Source organism: Cherax quadricarinatus, chromosome 41 (assembly GCF_038502225.1).
Source record: "Cherax quadricarinatus isolate ZL_2023a chromosome 41, ASM3850222v1, whole genome shotgun sequence".
Classification (NCBI taxonomy): domain Eukaryota; kingdom Metazoa; phylum Arthropoda; class Malacostraca; order Decapoda; family Parastacidae; genus Cherax; species Cherax quadricarinatus.
In genome coordinates this window covers 712,854-728,194 of record NC_091332.1, presented here as the reverse complement: position 1 = coordinate 728,194, position 15,341 = coordinate 712,854, and the positions used below count along the sequence as shown (strand labels likewise).

Below are 15,341 nucleotides of genomic sequence, written 5' to 3'. Positions count from 1 at the left end.
ACAAAAAGAGTATACTGTATATAAAATATGCAGTAACTTTAAAACACTTGAAACTTTGGAAAGTTTCCAGACATAATCGAGAAAGACATGGAGTTCACAGAGGATGTAAACTAACAGATACCATAATAGTGTAGCTGTATAAACGAATTTTTGGGTACAGTTTGAAATTTCTGCATTAGAGAAGTGCAGTAAAGCAGGGCTTGCCTATAGTTCTTTTGTGAATGATTTCTGAAATGGTTTCTTTGATGACGTGTAGAACACCAAACTCACTGAAGTGTAGTCAGTTCTTGAGTTTTACAGGGATTACAGTCCTAGACATTCTACTAAATCCAGGAAGTACAAATATCACTTAAATTTGTCTGTGTAATTTATTGCTCTGCAAATGGCTAGGGAAAAATTATGAAAAATGCATCTAAAATTATAAAAGAAGAGGAGAGTGCTTAAAATGTGCCATACTCTTAAACTTTCCAGTTTCTCATTTTTTCTTTTCATTCCAGCAGGTGATGAAATTGGTTCTGATATTAGCACTGACATGAGTGACAATGAAGATACTGATGATGAGATTCAAAGGTAAATTATAAAATGATGTTTATAGATTTATAGTTTATAATTTTACATAGAATCTCTGGATGATATGGGAATCATGGGGCACCATAACCTCCTCCAATTTTCTCACATTGGCCTGTTTCATAACTATTGAACAACCTTGGGGATATAAGACAACCTTGGTATATCCTTCACAGCATCCTTTATAGTATATCAAATAAATAATATTTAGGTTCTAGTGACAAATGCCCCTAATTCTGACTCTTTTTGCTCTTACTTTTATGCCTTGGCACACTTATGACATGTTGGATAGTAAGGCTTGCTGAAAAATATGATAAAAAGAGTATATGCAGAGCAATACTCTTTTTTACCACAATTATAGCATTTTTCCAATAATCATACATAGTAACACTTAGTGGCATGTTCTCCAATCATCAGACAAAGTGCCACTTAGTGGCATGTTTTCAAGTAATCAGATACAATGCCACTTAGTGGTATGTTCTTCAGTAATCAGGTATAGTGCCATTCAGTGGCATGTTCTCCAGTAATCAGACACAGTGCCACTTAGTGGCATGTTCTCCAGTAATCAGACACAGTGCCACTTAGTGGCATGCTCTCCAGTAATCAGATACAGTTCCACTTAGTGGCATGTTCTCCAGTAATCAGATACAGTGCCACTTAGTGGCATGTTCTCCAGTAATCAGATACAGTGCTACTTAGTGGCATGTTCTCCAGTAATCAGATACATTGCCACTTAGTGGCATGTTCTCCAGTAATCAGACACAGTGCCACTTAGTGGCATGCTCTCCAGTAATCAGATACAGTTCCACTTAGTGGCATGTTCTCCAGTAATCAGATACAGTGCCACTTAGTGGCATGTTCTCCAGTAATCAGATACAGTGCTACTTAGTGGCATGTTCTCCAGTAATCAGATACATTGCCACTTAGTGGCATGTTCTCCAGTAATCAGATACAGTGCTACTTAGTGGCATGTTCTCCAGTAATCAAACACAGTGCCTCTTTGTGGCATTTGAATATTTAAAGGTTTGTAGTCTATCTCAGGAATAAACTCTGATAGCTTAGTGTGTAAAAAAAAAACATACCCCCGGCCAGGATTGAACCCACGGTCATAGAGTCTCATTACGATTTCTTGAGTCTTAGTGTGTAAAAGAAGTGTTACCACTGAAGCACGAAAGTTCGTACAGTTGAGGCATAGCCAACAGTAATGCCGAGCTCAATATCTGAACCTTGGCAAAAAATGCCTTAAACTATTTGTACATTTTAAATTTTTTATTGTTTTTTACAGATAGCGTATAAAAATAGCACTTTTATAATTTTTTTTGTGATAGTTAAGATGTAAAGCTTGCCCCTACTATTGTATCTACAATGCCTCATATGTAACTTTATATTTTATCAGTAATGCTGTGTAGATAACTGAAATATTGACATTTTTACTTTTACAGAGTTCTTGCAAGACAGAAAATAACTACAGAAGATTCAACCTCCAAAAAGACAAACAATCTACACAGTACAAAACCAGATACTCCTAGTAAAATGGAGGGAAAAGATAAATCATCTACAGAAAATGCAAAGAAAGACAAACAAGCAGCAGCTGTGAATAATGCTAAGAAAAACCTCAAAGCAGATGGGACTGCGGCCGTATCAAATGGCACGGCAGTTAGCAGCGAGGATGAGGTGTATGACGACGACACAGATGTAGATGAGGAAAACCTTAAGTATCTGGTAAGTATTTGAAGGTGCACTCAGTTTGAAGACTTTCTTAATAGCAAAAATAATAATAATACTAATAATACAGTCTCTTCTCACTTAACGATGGAGTTCTTTTCCTAAGAGTAGGTTGGTAGACAAATTGGTTATTAAGTGAGGAGCATACTACTACTAAGATGAGGTGAATCATAGAATTGATGAGGGGAAAAGGGGGAGCGGTGCACTTAGGAGTCTGTGGAGACAAAGAACTTTGTCCTTGGAGGCAAAGAGGGGAATGTATGAGAGTATAGTTTTACCAACGCTCTTATATGGGTGTGAAGCATGGGTGATGAATGTTGCAGCGAGGAGAAGGCTGGAGGCAGTGGAGATGTCATGTCTGAGGGCAATGTGTGGTGTGAATATAATGCAGAGAATTCGTAGTTTGGAAGTTAGGAGGAGGTGCGGGATTACCAAAACTGTTGTCCACAGGGCTGAGGAAGGGTTGTTGAGGTGGTTCGGACATGTAGAGAGAATGGAGCGAAACAGAGTGACTTCAAGAGTGTATCAGTCTGTAGTAGAAGGAAGGCGGGGTAGGGGTCGGCCTAGGAAAGGTTGGAGGGAGGGGGTAAAGGAGGTTCTGTGTGCGAGGGGCTTGGACTTCCAGCAGGCATGCGTGAGCGTGTTTGATAGGAGTGAATGGAGACAAATGGTTTTTAATACTTGACGTGCTGTTGGAGTGTGAGCAAAGTAACATTTATGAAGGGATTCAGGGAAACCGGCAGGCCGGACTTGAGTCCTGGAGATGGGAAGTACAGTGTCTGCACTCTGAAGGAGGGGTGTTAATGTTGCAGTGTAAAAACTGTAATGTAAAGCACCCTTCTGGCAAGACAGTGATGGAGTGAATGATGGTGAAAGTTTTTCTTTTTCGGGCCACCCTGCCTTGGTGGGAATCGGCCAGTGTGTTAATAAAAACATACTACTACTACTAACTGGAAAGTTTAAGAGTATGGCATACTGTATACTGGTAGTGGATGTATCAACCATCTTTAGATATTGTTTCAATGTCACTTTTGCACCATTTATAAACTTTTTAGTATATTTTTAAATGTTTACACAGTAGTGTACTGTATATTGTAATAAACAGGATAGAGGGAATCAGCTCTAATATACATTATTTTGGTATGCATACTGCTCAGAGAGCTGGTCATAAGTCTGAGTGGTCATTAAATGAGCATGTCATTAAGTGAGGAGAGACTGTAATAATAATAATAATAATAATAATAATAATAATAATAATATATTTTCTCCATGGGGAAGTGGAAAAGAATTCTTCATCTGTAAGCCATGTGTGTTGTAAAAAGTGACTAAAATACCAGGAGCATGGGGCTAGTAACCCCTTTGTATAAATTACTAAATTTTAAAAGAAAAACTTTCATTTTTCTTTTTGGGTCACTCTGCCTTGGTGGGATACAGCTGGTTTGTTAAAAAAATGTATAAAAAATAATAATACACTTGAGTAAGTATAGTTCAAACATTAAAGATGCCTTATAGCTACTCACTCTCACCATCCTCATTTGTTTTATCCTCCACTGAAGTATTGGATGGGTAAAAGAGTTATATTCCTCAGTATCTGAACATTGGCAATGACTTGTGCATGCTATATTATTATTATTATTATAATCAAGGGGGAAGCGCTAAACCCGGAGGATTATACAGTGCCTGGGGGGGGATGTGGAAGGCATTCAGGCTTAATTCAGGGAACTGGAGCACAGATCCAATTCCCTAAATCAAGAGCCCCTCACCAACATCAAGGAACCTTCCTTGAGGGGATGTGCATGCTATAACAGCAGTAAAACAGCTGAATCTCTCTTGGGCTTGGCAGTTTCATGCATGACCTTCAGCAGTGCTGGAGGGGCCCACAAGACTGGAATTGAAGAGAGACATAGGGCAGTTATCAGTTATTTTCCAGCCAAAGTCAGTAATGTCCACAGGTGGTGGGTGCTGCTTATCTGCAGCTTTTCAAAGCATGAACTGAGGAGAGGCACAGTGAAAATTAAATGCCATGTTGTCATTAGTCAACAGAAGGGTCTTGATTGATGGTACTATTCCTTTCTTCTTGGAGAGGATTTCATAACTTAGTTGATTCATGTAAGCAATTGGCTGGAACCATAAGAATCACTGGTAAAGGCTGTATTAACCTTTACCAATGGTCATTGTGTTGTCTTTTTACATCACTGTACAGTAGTTGGAAATGGGCTGATGTGTAAAATAATAGTAAGCAATTTTTTGTTTATCCTATGAAAGTTTAATGTTTGTAGGTATGTATTAGTGATACTAAGGAAGATGAGTAGGAAATAAATAGAATACACACCTAAGCACTGTTGATGAATTATATATTATTATGCTGTCTAGGCATAGTATAGTAATGAAAGAGCATTATGTTATGAGTTTAGGTATAAAAGTGAACCATAGTATGGTAATTGTCTTAAATACTTAGGGTAACCAGGGTGATAAATTTAATCATGTGATAATAAAAAATTTGGCAGTTATGAACAAGATACTTAATATTTTTCTCTGATCAGAAATCCCCTGACACCTCTGCTCTGCCGCTACCCACCCTTGGAGATTACTTTAAGGGAAAGTGTTTCTTTATACATGGAAAGATGGCTGAAGAAAATAAAAGGTTACTGAGACGTTATATCATAGCATTCAATGGGTAAGATGACGAGACCATGTGCAACTTTTCCAACTTCCTTAGTAGTGAGGAGTATATTTTAGATTGAAAAGTCATGTGTGTTGTGTTTTCTCTTATAGCTGTGTGTGTGTATTAGGAAATGATCTCCATAGGCATGTCATTGATATTCTGTGCTTTGTAGGCAAAGCAGTCAAGTAAGCTTAATTTTTCAGAAATTAGATCTTATTAATTAATAAATACATTTATGTGAATTGATATATAATATGCAGCACAGTATACAATGAAGTTTCCAGTTGCTATTGAAGCACTGTTCATAGAATTTTAGTAAGTTAGTGAGGCATGACTTCCCTTGGATTCCACAATGTTTGTGGTAATTAATATCCTCTCTAGGTGGTTTATGAATTATCTGCATGTGTGTGAGAGAGAGGGGGAAATGTGTGTGTGTACACACATGCACACATGCACACACACACACGCACACGCAACCATGCACTCATGCAGGACACAGATACAGTGAAATTAACTGAGCAACTGAGACTAAGATTGAAAGTTTTGTCTATATAGTACTACCAGTATTCAGTTTTATTAAGACAAAAATAAAATAAAGAATGCTGGTAAAAATCACAGAGCTTATTCACCAAAAGAATTTGTTCGGTTTTCACTTTCATTTTAACTGGCGCACGTGTGACTTATAGACCAAATTTCTTATTATCTTTGTTAAAGAATTGTGCAATTTAATATCACTGGAACCACAATATCAAAATGAACTCAAACTATGCATTTATTGCTATTCATTTAAAAAAAAAAAATTTTGTTTATACTATGTGTTTTCTATTTCAGAGACCTGGAGGATTATATGAGTGAAAAAGTGCAGTTTGTTATTACTAAGGACAATTGGGATGAAAGTTTTGACGAAGTGAGTTTCAGTAAAATAAGTAGTAGATTAACTTATGTAAAACATAGTTGTAAGGGCAGGACGTGCTTTACAGCACCGCGCTTTATGGAGTTTCGCAAATACAGAGTTATACCTTTTTTTCATTCATTCAGACTTCCTACAGTAAATATATTTACCACTCACTATAAGCTAAGAACAAAGATATTTTAAGATAAATAATGTGTATACTGTATATGTATTTTTTAAGCCTAGCTATACTGCTTACTTAATATATGATAGTGTAAATAATATCAAGCTTTTATATTCATTTGAAAGTGAAAAAAAGCTAAGATTCACTTTACAGTGATTTTTGCTTTACAGCAGTATCCTGGAACCTAAGCTGCTGTATAATATGTTAGGCCCTCCTGTATCAGTATGTGTAAATTCAAGGAGATTACTTTCTCTTATTGATGGTTCTTTTCATTTTATGCATTCACACTATGGCAACAATTGTTGAGCAGCTGTTTTTTGTACTGTTGTATGCACTTACACTGTAGCAAGAATTAGTCTTCTGTTTGTTTGCCAGTTTGCACACACACTGTAGCAGTAGTTGGTCTGCTGTGTGCCTCTAATTCTACATTTTCCTCTCTCTGAAAGCTTTTTCCATTCTTTTGGTTCCTTCTACCTTGCCTTTCTGCTTCATTTTGTTTCTTGCTGAAGCCATTCTTACTCTTTCCACATATTTTTGTTCTCAGTGCTAGTAAGTGGAAGCTGTTTCTCCTGTATGATAGTCAAGTGAACATGTGGACTTCTTGAGTAGCATTTTGAAATATTTCTATAGGAGAATGGGTTATAATTCACCATCCATAAGCCATGCACAAAGTAGATGACCAAAATGCCTAAAACATGGATCTGATAACCACTCTTTCAGTACACAGTTAATAAAAATAAAATGAAAGTAATTTTTCCTTTTTTTGTGGGTCATTCTGCCTTATATAGGAAAAGGAGAATAAGCAAAAAAATGAAATGTTTTGAAAAAATAGTGCTACAAATGCCCATCTCATCAAAAGTTACAAAGTTATGAAGGGTATTAAAAACAAAGATTGATGCGATTGTGTATGGAGGATTGTATATGTAGTCAGAGAGTTACAGCAGGATTTGCATATGGGTCAGCCTGCCTTCTACAAAAGATATTTTCTGGTAAACCTGTATGGCTTTTCCAAGCCATAATAAATGATAGTGTTAGGAAAAGTGAAGTTGTATAGACCAAAAAAAGAAAATTCAGAAATTGTGAATACAGTAATTATGTTCACAAAAATCTTCAGAGCAGGTGATGTTACACAGTATTTTATTTTAACGGTTTTAACATTAGATTAAATTAAAAGGGAATTACATTGGATATGGGTTGAGCTCAGATTGCTGCCAGGCCATGAATGTTTTCTAGAAAATACAGAGTTGCAATTAATGCAGTAGACTGCATAAGAAAAATGTATTAATGTAAGGAATTATAAATCTTAGTGTTTGTAATATAGACTTGATTCTTTCAGGCTCTGAATGAGAACCCATCTCTGCAGTTTGTGAAACCTTTATGGATATGGCGCTGCAGTGACAAACAGAGACTTGTACCACACCAGCCATTTTTAATAGTGCCTACAGAATAAGTTAAGTTGCTTGATACATCAAAGTAACTAAATTATGAAAGTACAGATGCACTTTATGTACAAAACTTTAGAAAATTGACTGTTTCTTACCTCTGATATAGCCAGCTGTCAGCAGTGATCAGTCATGACTTGCAACTTTCTGACCCTGGCAGAATATTTTTTTATACCCATAAGTGCCCCAATTACAATATTTCTTATAACTATTAGCTAAAACTTTCAATATTATTATGACATTCCTTGGGTATCTCCAAGAAAGCTGATATCTCCTTTATTTTTTATTTGAAGCTGTATATGCTCCTTAAGTATACTGAGCATGCTTTTTTTGCATTAATATTTATATTAACCCTTTGACTGTCGCAACCCCAAATCCTGAGGTGTCTCCTGGTGTCGCAAAATATTTGAAAAAAAAAAAAATTATTTTATCATGAAATGATAGATAATCTTACGGAATTACGCTCTCGCAAAGTTAGCGACCTCAGCAGTTTTTACGAATCGGCAATTTCGCCCACTTTGAGCCCTATTTTCCACTAATTCCATTGTTCCAGTTGACCAAACTCATAGCTATTTCTTTAGAACTCCATTTGTTCTATTGATTGAGTACAAGAAACTACCCATTTACCAATTTCAACTACCCAATAAAGTGGTCAGAAATTAGCAATTTGGCCAATTTCATGCAAATTAAAAAAATATGCCAATTTCAAAATAGGGTCCAGACTGGACAATGCAGACATTCCTGGCTCTAAAATAACATTTTCTTTGTTCATCAGTCGTGTCTCCAGGCCCCTTTGATATTACTCTTGCTTTGTATTTTGAATTTTTATTCAAATAGAAAATAGAAGATTTACTGTTATATAGATTACTGCAATATTGGAATAATTGTATAAATAATGTCAACCTATTCATGACTTCATATTAGAATGGCTAGTTGGACATTTATTGGACAATGACGTCATTTGTTTACTCTTGAATGTCGGCAAAAATCAAGCGTTTTCCTTACTTTGAGCTCCATTTCAAGGTCCTTTTCATAGTAAAACCAATCAAAATCACTTCCATTTCTATAATATGTTTTCCGTGCTATCAAATGAGACTACGAAAATGAGAATATAACAATAAAAACTATACGAAAATACACCGCAAAGTTGGCATTTTTAATCCAAAAACATGGTGTTGGAGTTTTTTTATCTCGTTATGCACTGCTTGCTGCAGCATTTTTTATTATACTGCGCACACTAACCACACAGACCCATTCTCTCACATGTGGGCCTACCAGCTTTCTCCTGCTTGATTTGAAGCCACTAGAATTTTTGAGTATATGTACGTCAAACATATTGGCTCGTAAGATGTATGTATATAACCAAAACAGTCAAAGGGTTAATTTTTTCCAAAGGTTCACCATTTTTTTTTTTTTAATTATTACTTTCTGTTCTTTGGTGATTAGGATGTTTGTTTATATTATGTGGAAATAAAGGACAGTGAGAAACTGGCTACGTAAACTTGAGTTTTGGAAATTACAAAATACACTGGGTGCCTGCTGTCAGGAAGTACAATGGGAGCATCATGGTTTCATGTGTCAGCACTGAACTGTGGCATCTGTGCCCTCTGAGAACACATCTAAAGTGTGAGTGATGGTTTGATGTTTGCTTCTTTGGGTCAACCTGCTGAGGTGGGTCACAGAATGTGAAATAAACTACTCAACTAGTATTAAAGAGATTCTCTGGTTATTTCTTTAAAAAATTACTTTCAGTATCTTTTGAATTTATAAAAGTGAATATTGGTATCAAAAGGTCAACAGTAAAGGAATATGGTATAACTACAGTATTATACTGTACTAGGCTTCTAGAATCATTAAATTTATTAATTGTCTCGCCATGAAATACATGTAATCGTGTTTGTCCTCTTGATTTTTGGCCTTTCATAGCAAAATACTAAATATTATAGCAATTCAAACTACAGTACTATATATTTGTATTCAAGGAAACTTTGGCATAGATAGCCACATTACATGAAAAATTCTTGTATCATATTACTTTTACACCTGCCTTATATGTTATTTTCCTTGCCTGCTTCACATGCACCTTAACACTTGCAAATCACAAGAGCTTAACATGGATGTGTTTTCGTCACCCTGCGTTGGTGGGAAATGGACATCAAGTTAAAAAAATAGACATTTGCTGTAATATTTTTCAAAGAAGCTTTTAGGAATTTTAGATTATATGGCAACTTTAATGACCTCAAAAGGTTTGTTTATTTATTGTTTATATTTTGAAGTACTTTTCTTTTTTTAACATGTCGGCCATTTCCTACTGAGGCAGAGTGACCCAAAAAGAAAGGAAAAAAAAAAAACTTTCATTATCATTCACCATTTTCACCATCATTCATACATAATCACTGTCTTTGCAGAGGCACTCAGATATGACAGATTAGATGTCCCTCCAAACAGCCAATATCCCAAACCTCTCTTAAAGTGCAGGCATTGTACTCTTCATTTCCAGGACTCAAGTCCGGCTAACCGATTTCCCTGAATCCCTTCACAAAATATTACTCTGCTCACACTCCAACAGCTTGTCAGGTCCCAAAAGCCATAGGTCTCCATTCACTTCTATCTAACACACTTATGCATACTTGCTGGAAGTCTTTCCTAGGACGACCCCTACCCCGCCTTCCTTTCCCTACAGATTTATACACTCTCCAAATCATTCTACTGTTCCATTCTCTCTAATAACCAAACCACCTCAAAAACCCCTCTTCAGCCCTTTTGACTAATACTTTTAGTAACATACCAAATAAAAATTAAATACATGTAATGTATCTGTGTATTTATTACTGCTGATAAAGAGTACAACAATAACCAATTAATGAACTTTTCATCATGTGTACATTGCGTAGCCATCTGTTACGACTCACAAAATTGTAATGACACAATTATGTAATTTGTGCATCTTCAGAAATATTTTGATTCCCAAGAATAGTTTAAAAAAAAAAAAAAAGTGTTGGCAAGATTTAGTGAATATACCAGAGGAAAGGAAGTAAAAAATTATGTAGAAAAATTGAAGTTCAAAATAAGGACTAAGTCTGGTTGAGCAGGCAAGTCTGGCCCCGGGAGTAGAAAAACTCTAAATTCAACAAAGGTATGGTCAGGTCAGTTTGTAAAAACCCTTTTTACTTTTTCAGACATTGGATCTCTTTTCCAAAGGAAAGAGAGAGTGATGAGAATATGAAAGAGGTGTTTTGCTACAGTTAAAATAGAAAGGGGTCTGTCATAAGTTCATGTTTGTCCCCTGTTTGTGTTTGTTTACAAGAACCCAAATTCTGCTCCGTTGATATCCATCCCGTTTTGGGCTATGTTTTATTATATTCATCAGATCCTTTTACCAGTGGAACCTTTAATGAAAGTGCACTTCTTATACGCACCGATATTCCATACCATCAGCTCTTTGTTAATACATCCACTTGAACAAGTGGTATATAATCTGTTCTTTGTATCTCTCTCCTTCTCGTGCATTATCTATCCCAGATGTTGCATTTCTGGTTTCTTCCTTACTGCCACCACTTCTGTTACTTGACGATTTTAATGCTCACCATTTCCTGGGGAGGGGGGTCTCACTGTAACTCCCGCGGCATTCAGTGGGAGGCTTTTCTCGCTTCTTTCCCCCTCCATGTTTTATATATGGGTACTCTCACCCATTTTGATCTTCCTACTAATTTTCTCTCGTATCAATATCTTGGTTTGCTCTTCCTCAACAGTGCTAGACTTAACCTGGTCTGTCCTCCCAGACCTGCACGACAGCAATCATTTTCCAATCATCCTTACTTCTCCTTAGTATTCACTACCTCATTGTAGCCCACGCTGACAATTTGACTGAGCAAATTGGGACCTTTACTCGTGTCAAACTGCTTTTAGTTAGGATCCTTCTTCGTCCTCCTTTGATGAGCTTTTACACCTCTTCTCAACCTCAGTTTTAACTGCAGCTTCACATTCCATACCCCAAACCTCGAGCAGGCATTGTCAGAGGTGTGTGCCTTGGTGGTCTCCTACTTGTACTCAGGCAGTGCATTTGAAACATGCTGCATGGGACAGGTGCTGGTACAATAGAACCACAGAGTAACTCCTTGATTTTAAGCAGAAGAGAAAGGTTGCTCGCCGTGTCATCCATGACGCTAAACACACTTGCTGGTGAGATTATGTTTCTACTTCGGCTTCCTCTATGAGTGCGGTCTGGAAAAAAAGTATGGAAACCGAGTGGTAAATACTCTTCCAATCCGGCTCCCGTTCTTTGGGTTGCCAGTGTTGCTATAGCAAACCCTCTTGACACTGCCACCGAAATTGGTAACCATCTTGTCCATCTCTCTCAGGGCTCCATCTATGCCCCACATTTCTTTCCTCCAAGTCTGCCAGAGAGTTAGAGCCCTTAAAGTTTTCTTCTATCTGAGAAGAATCTTATAATGTGCCTTTTACACTTCTGGAACTGGAGGCAACACTCTCTGCTTGCTGATCATCGGCAGCTGGGCCTGACGGCATTTATATTCATATGCTACAGCATTTACATCAGTCAGCCCTTGCTGTCCTCTTACTCTTTAATCTTATTTGGTTGCAAGGAGTTCTTCCCCAGCTGTGGAAACTTGCTGCTGTTCTCCCTTTCCTCAAACTGCATACTATGGGACATGATGCCTCCTACTATTGTCCCATTGCTTTTACCAGTGCAGTTTGCAAAGTGATGGAACGTCTTGTAGATAGACATTTGATGTGGTATTTAGACACACACAATAGTCTTTCTACTAGTCAGTATGGCTTTCGTAAGGGTCGTTCTACCATTGACCCCCTACTATGCTTGGATACGTATGTTCGTAATGCCTTTGCTAATAACCGCTCAGTTATCGCCATCTTTTTTGACCTTGAGAAGGCATATAACACAACTTGGATGTATAACATTTTGGCCCAGGCCCACTCCTTAGGCCTCCAAGGCAATCTATTGTTTTTCCTTAAGAACTTCTTAACTGAGAGACATATATGTGTTTGGGTTAACAATATGCTTTCCCTGGACTTTGTCCAAGCTGAAGGTGTCCCCCAGGACTGTGTTCTGAGCACAACACTTTCTCCTTGCTATAAGTGATCTGGCATCTATTCTTCCATTGAATATATGGTCATCACTTTATGTTGATGACTTTGCTATAGCTTGTGCAGGTGCTGACTGTTACCTCATTGCAGTTTCTCTACAGCATGCAGTCAACTGTATTTCCAATTGGGCCACTACTCATGGGTTTAAATTTTATAGTACTAAAACTCACCAAATTACTTTCACTAGACATTCTGTCGTCTCTGATCATCCATTGCACCTGTATGGCTCACATATCACAGAATATGATATGGTCAAGTTTCTCAGCTTCTGTTTGACCGTTGGTTATCCTGGAAACCTCACATTACCTCTCTGAAGGTATCTTGTCAAAGCTGGCTGAAAATGGAAGTGCAGACCTGGGGTTTAATGGAATTAGTAAACCCCTTGGGTAGAAATTAAAATGGAATTCTCTCATCTGAGGCATGAAGACAGATTGTTTAAACTAACTGAAAACAGCGTAATATATTCACAAGGTGAAGGCACAGAATGCCTGATCGTACAACTCTCCTTTGACTACATTCAGCCCTAATTTATCGAAACTTAATTATGGCGACCAGATATATTCAGCAGCCTCTCCTGCAACTCTTTCTAGCCTTAATCCCATCCATCACTAGGGATTACATTTATGCCCTGGTGCTTTTCACTCTTCACCAGTTAATCACGGGTTCTAACCCCACCCATGGTATGGTTTGGATACTCGTGTTCTTTATTTGTTCGTTGCCCGTTTACTCCGTCCCTTTTCTCTTTGCCTACATTTGCTCATCTTCTCTTCATTTACAACCTTTCTATGTTCATGTAGCATCTCACTTTTCCCTACCTCTTTGGGAAGTTCCGACAGTTCGTGTCTGTTCTTTTCCACTGCCATGCACGAAAGCTCAACTGCCTATGGTGGCTTCTCACTCTCATTTTCTTAACCACTTCCAATTTCATTCTCATGCCATCGCAGTGTACACTGATGGTTCCAAGTCTTCTGACGGTGTCGGATTTGCAGCAGTCATGCGAGGGCATTTATTATCCTCGGCTAGCATTTTTACGGCTGAACTGTATGCCATTCTCGTAGCACTTATCTGTATTGCATCAATGCCTGTGTCACCATTTGTGGTCGTTTCAGACTCCCTTAGTGCTTTACGGGCTATGAGAAAATTTGATACACATCCCCTGGTTATGCTGTATCTCTAGCAAGCACAAAGATAATGTTTTTTGTTTTATCCCCGGTTATGTTGATGTACAGGGCAATGAATAGGCAGACATTGCTGTACGGTCAGCAGTACATGACCTCCCAGTTTCATATAGAGGTGTTCCATTCACACTATTTTGCTGTAATTGCTACCCATCTCCGCACCCGTTGGCAGCAGTGTTGGTCTGATCTGCTACATAAATTACATTCTATTAAACCAAGTAGTATAGGTTTCTGGCCATCTTCTTGTCATCAATGTCGAGGCTGGGAGACTACTATCTCCCATCTTCACATCGGCCACACTCGTCTTACAGGTATCTCTTGGAGAGGTGCCCTGTTCCACTCTGAGAATTGTCAGGTTCCAGTTTCTGTTAGCCATATTCTGTTGGACTGCCCAGAATTTACCTCCAAGGTTATCACTGCTCTAATGCCCTTACTGTACTTTCCCTTCTTGCTGATGGACCCTCCTTTAACCCACTCTCTCTTGTGATAAGTGATTTAAAAAATCAACGAGTTGAAAATTGAGACACTTATGCAACATATGAGAATCTTTATTGAGGAAAAGTTTTGCCACACAGTTGCTTCATCAATCCAATACAAATCAGAAGGGTGTAAGGAGAGGAGGAGTTTGAGGTAATCAGTCCCTCAGCCTGGAGTTGATGTGTTCAGTTCGTAAATCTTGTAGAAAGTACTGCATAGGACAGTAGACGTGACTTATAAACTGTAATCAGGTGAGGCAAAGCAGAAAGTGAGGTCATAGTGGTACCATCCACTAGTCGAAGTAGGTCTTCGTCCAAAGGTTGGACAAGGTTGAAGAATTCTTTGTATCAAGATTCCATGATGGTGCAGTGTCTGATGGTATCACTATGACCCCACCTTCTCCTGCTTCGCCTCACCTGACTACAGTTTATAAGCCACGTCTACGGTCCTATGCTGTACTTTCTACAAGATTGATGGACTGAACACATCGACTCCAGGCTGAGGGACTGATTACCTCAAACTCCTCCTCTCCTTACACCCTTCTGATTTGTATTGGATTGATGAAGCAACTGTGTGGCAAAACGTTTCCTCAATAAAGATTCCCATATGTTGTGTAAGTGTCTCACTCTCTTGTTGATTGACAGCAACTGATTTACTTCACAAACTCTGATGATGCCTCTAACACTCACATTATTATGAAAAAGGAAGTGTTAAACCTACAAGGGTCATACAGCACTGCTGGGCAGGAAAGGATGGAGGGGTAATGGGTAGTAGGAGGGAAAGGGATGATTATTAGGTCATGGAGTGCAGCAGGGCAGTGGATAGTGCAAGGGTAGAGGGTAACAAGAGATTGAGGAAGATTATTATTATTATAATCAAAAAGAAGCGCTAAGCCACAAGGACTATACAGCTTGAGGAAGAAAGGACTGTGAGGAACACTCCTCACAGCCCTTTCTACCTCAATCTCTTGCTACCCTCTACCCCTGCACTATTCACTGCCCTGCTGCACTCCATGGCCTAATAATAATCCCCCTCCGTCTTGCTACCCAATACCCCTGCACCCTTCCCTGACTTGCTGCAGTATCTG

General features: G+C 38.1%; 1 protein-coding gene across 5 annotated transcripts in view; it reads left to right on the top strand.

Annotated features, from left to right (window-relative positions):
* The window catches only part of LOC128695846 (DNA repair protein XRCC1-like), a 36,045-nt gene extending 26,670 nt beyond the window's left edge, over positions 1-9,375 (top strand). For 3 of the 5 annotated variants that reach the window (XM_070092870.1, XM_070092873.1, XM_070092874.1), the window contains exons 9-13: positions 498-570; positions 2,010-2,289; positions 4,836-4,969; positions 5,789-5,864; positions 7,370-9,375. In XM_070092870.1, coding sequence (XP_069948971.1) covers positions 498-570; positions 2,010-2,289; positions 4,836-4,969; positions 5,789-5,864; positions 7,370-7,483 — 677 coding nt within the window. In that variant the 3' untranslated portion in view covers positions 7,484-9,375. The remainder of the gene's footprint in view (positions 1-497; positions 571-2,009; positions 2,290-4,835; positions 4,970-5,788; positions 5,865-7,369) is intronic. The other 2 variants (XM_070092872.1, XM_070092875.1) reach the window with 2 other exon arrangements.
* The last annotated feature ends 5,966 nt before the right edge of the window (positions 9,376-15,341 follow it).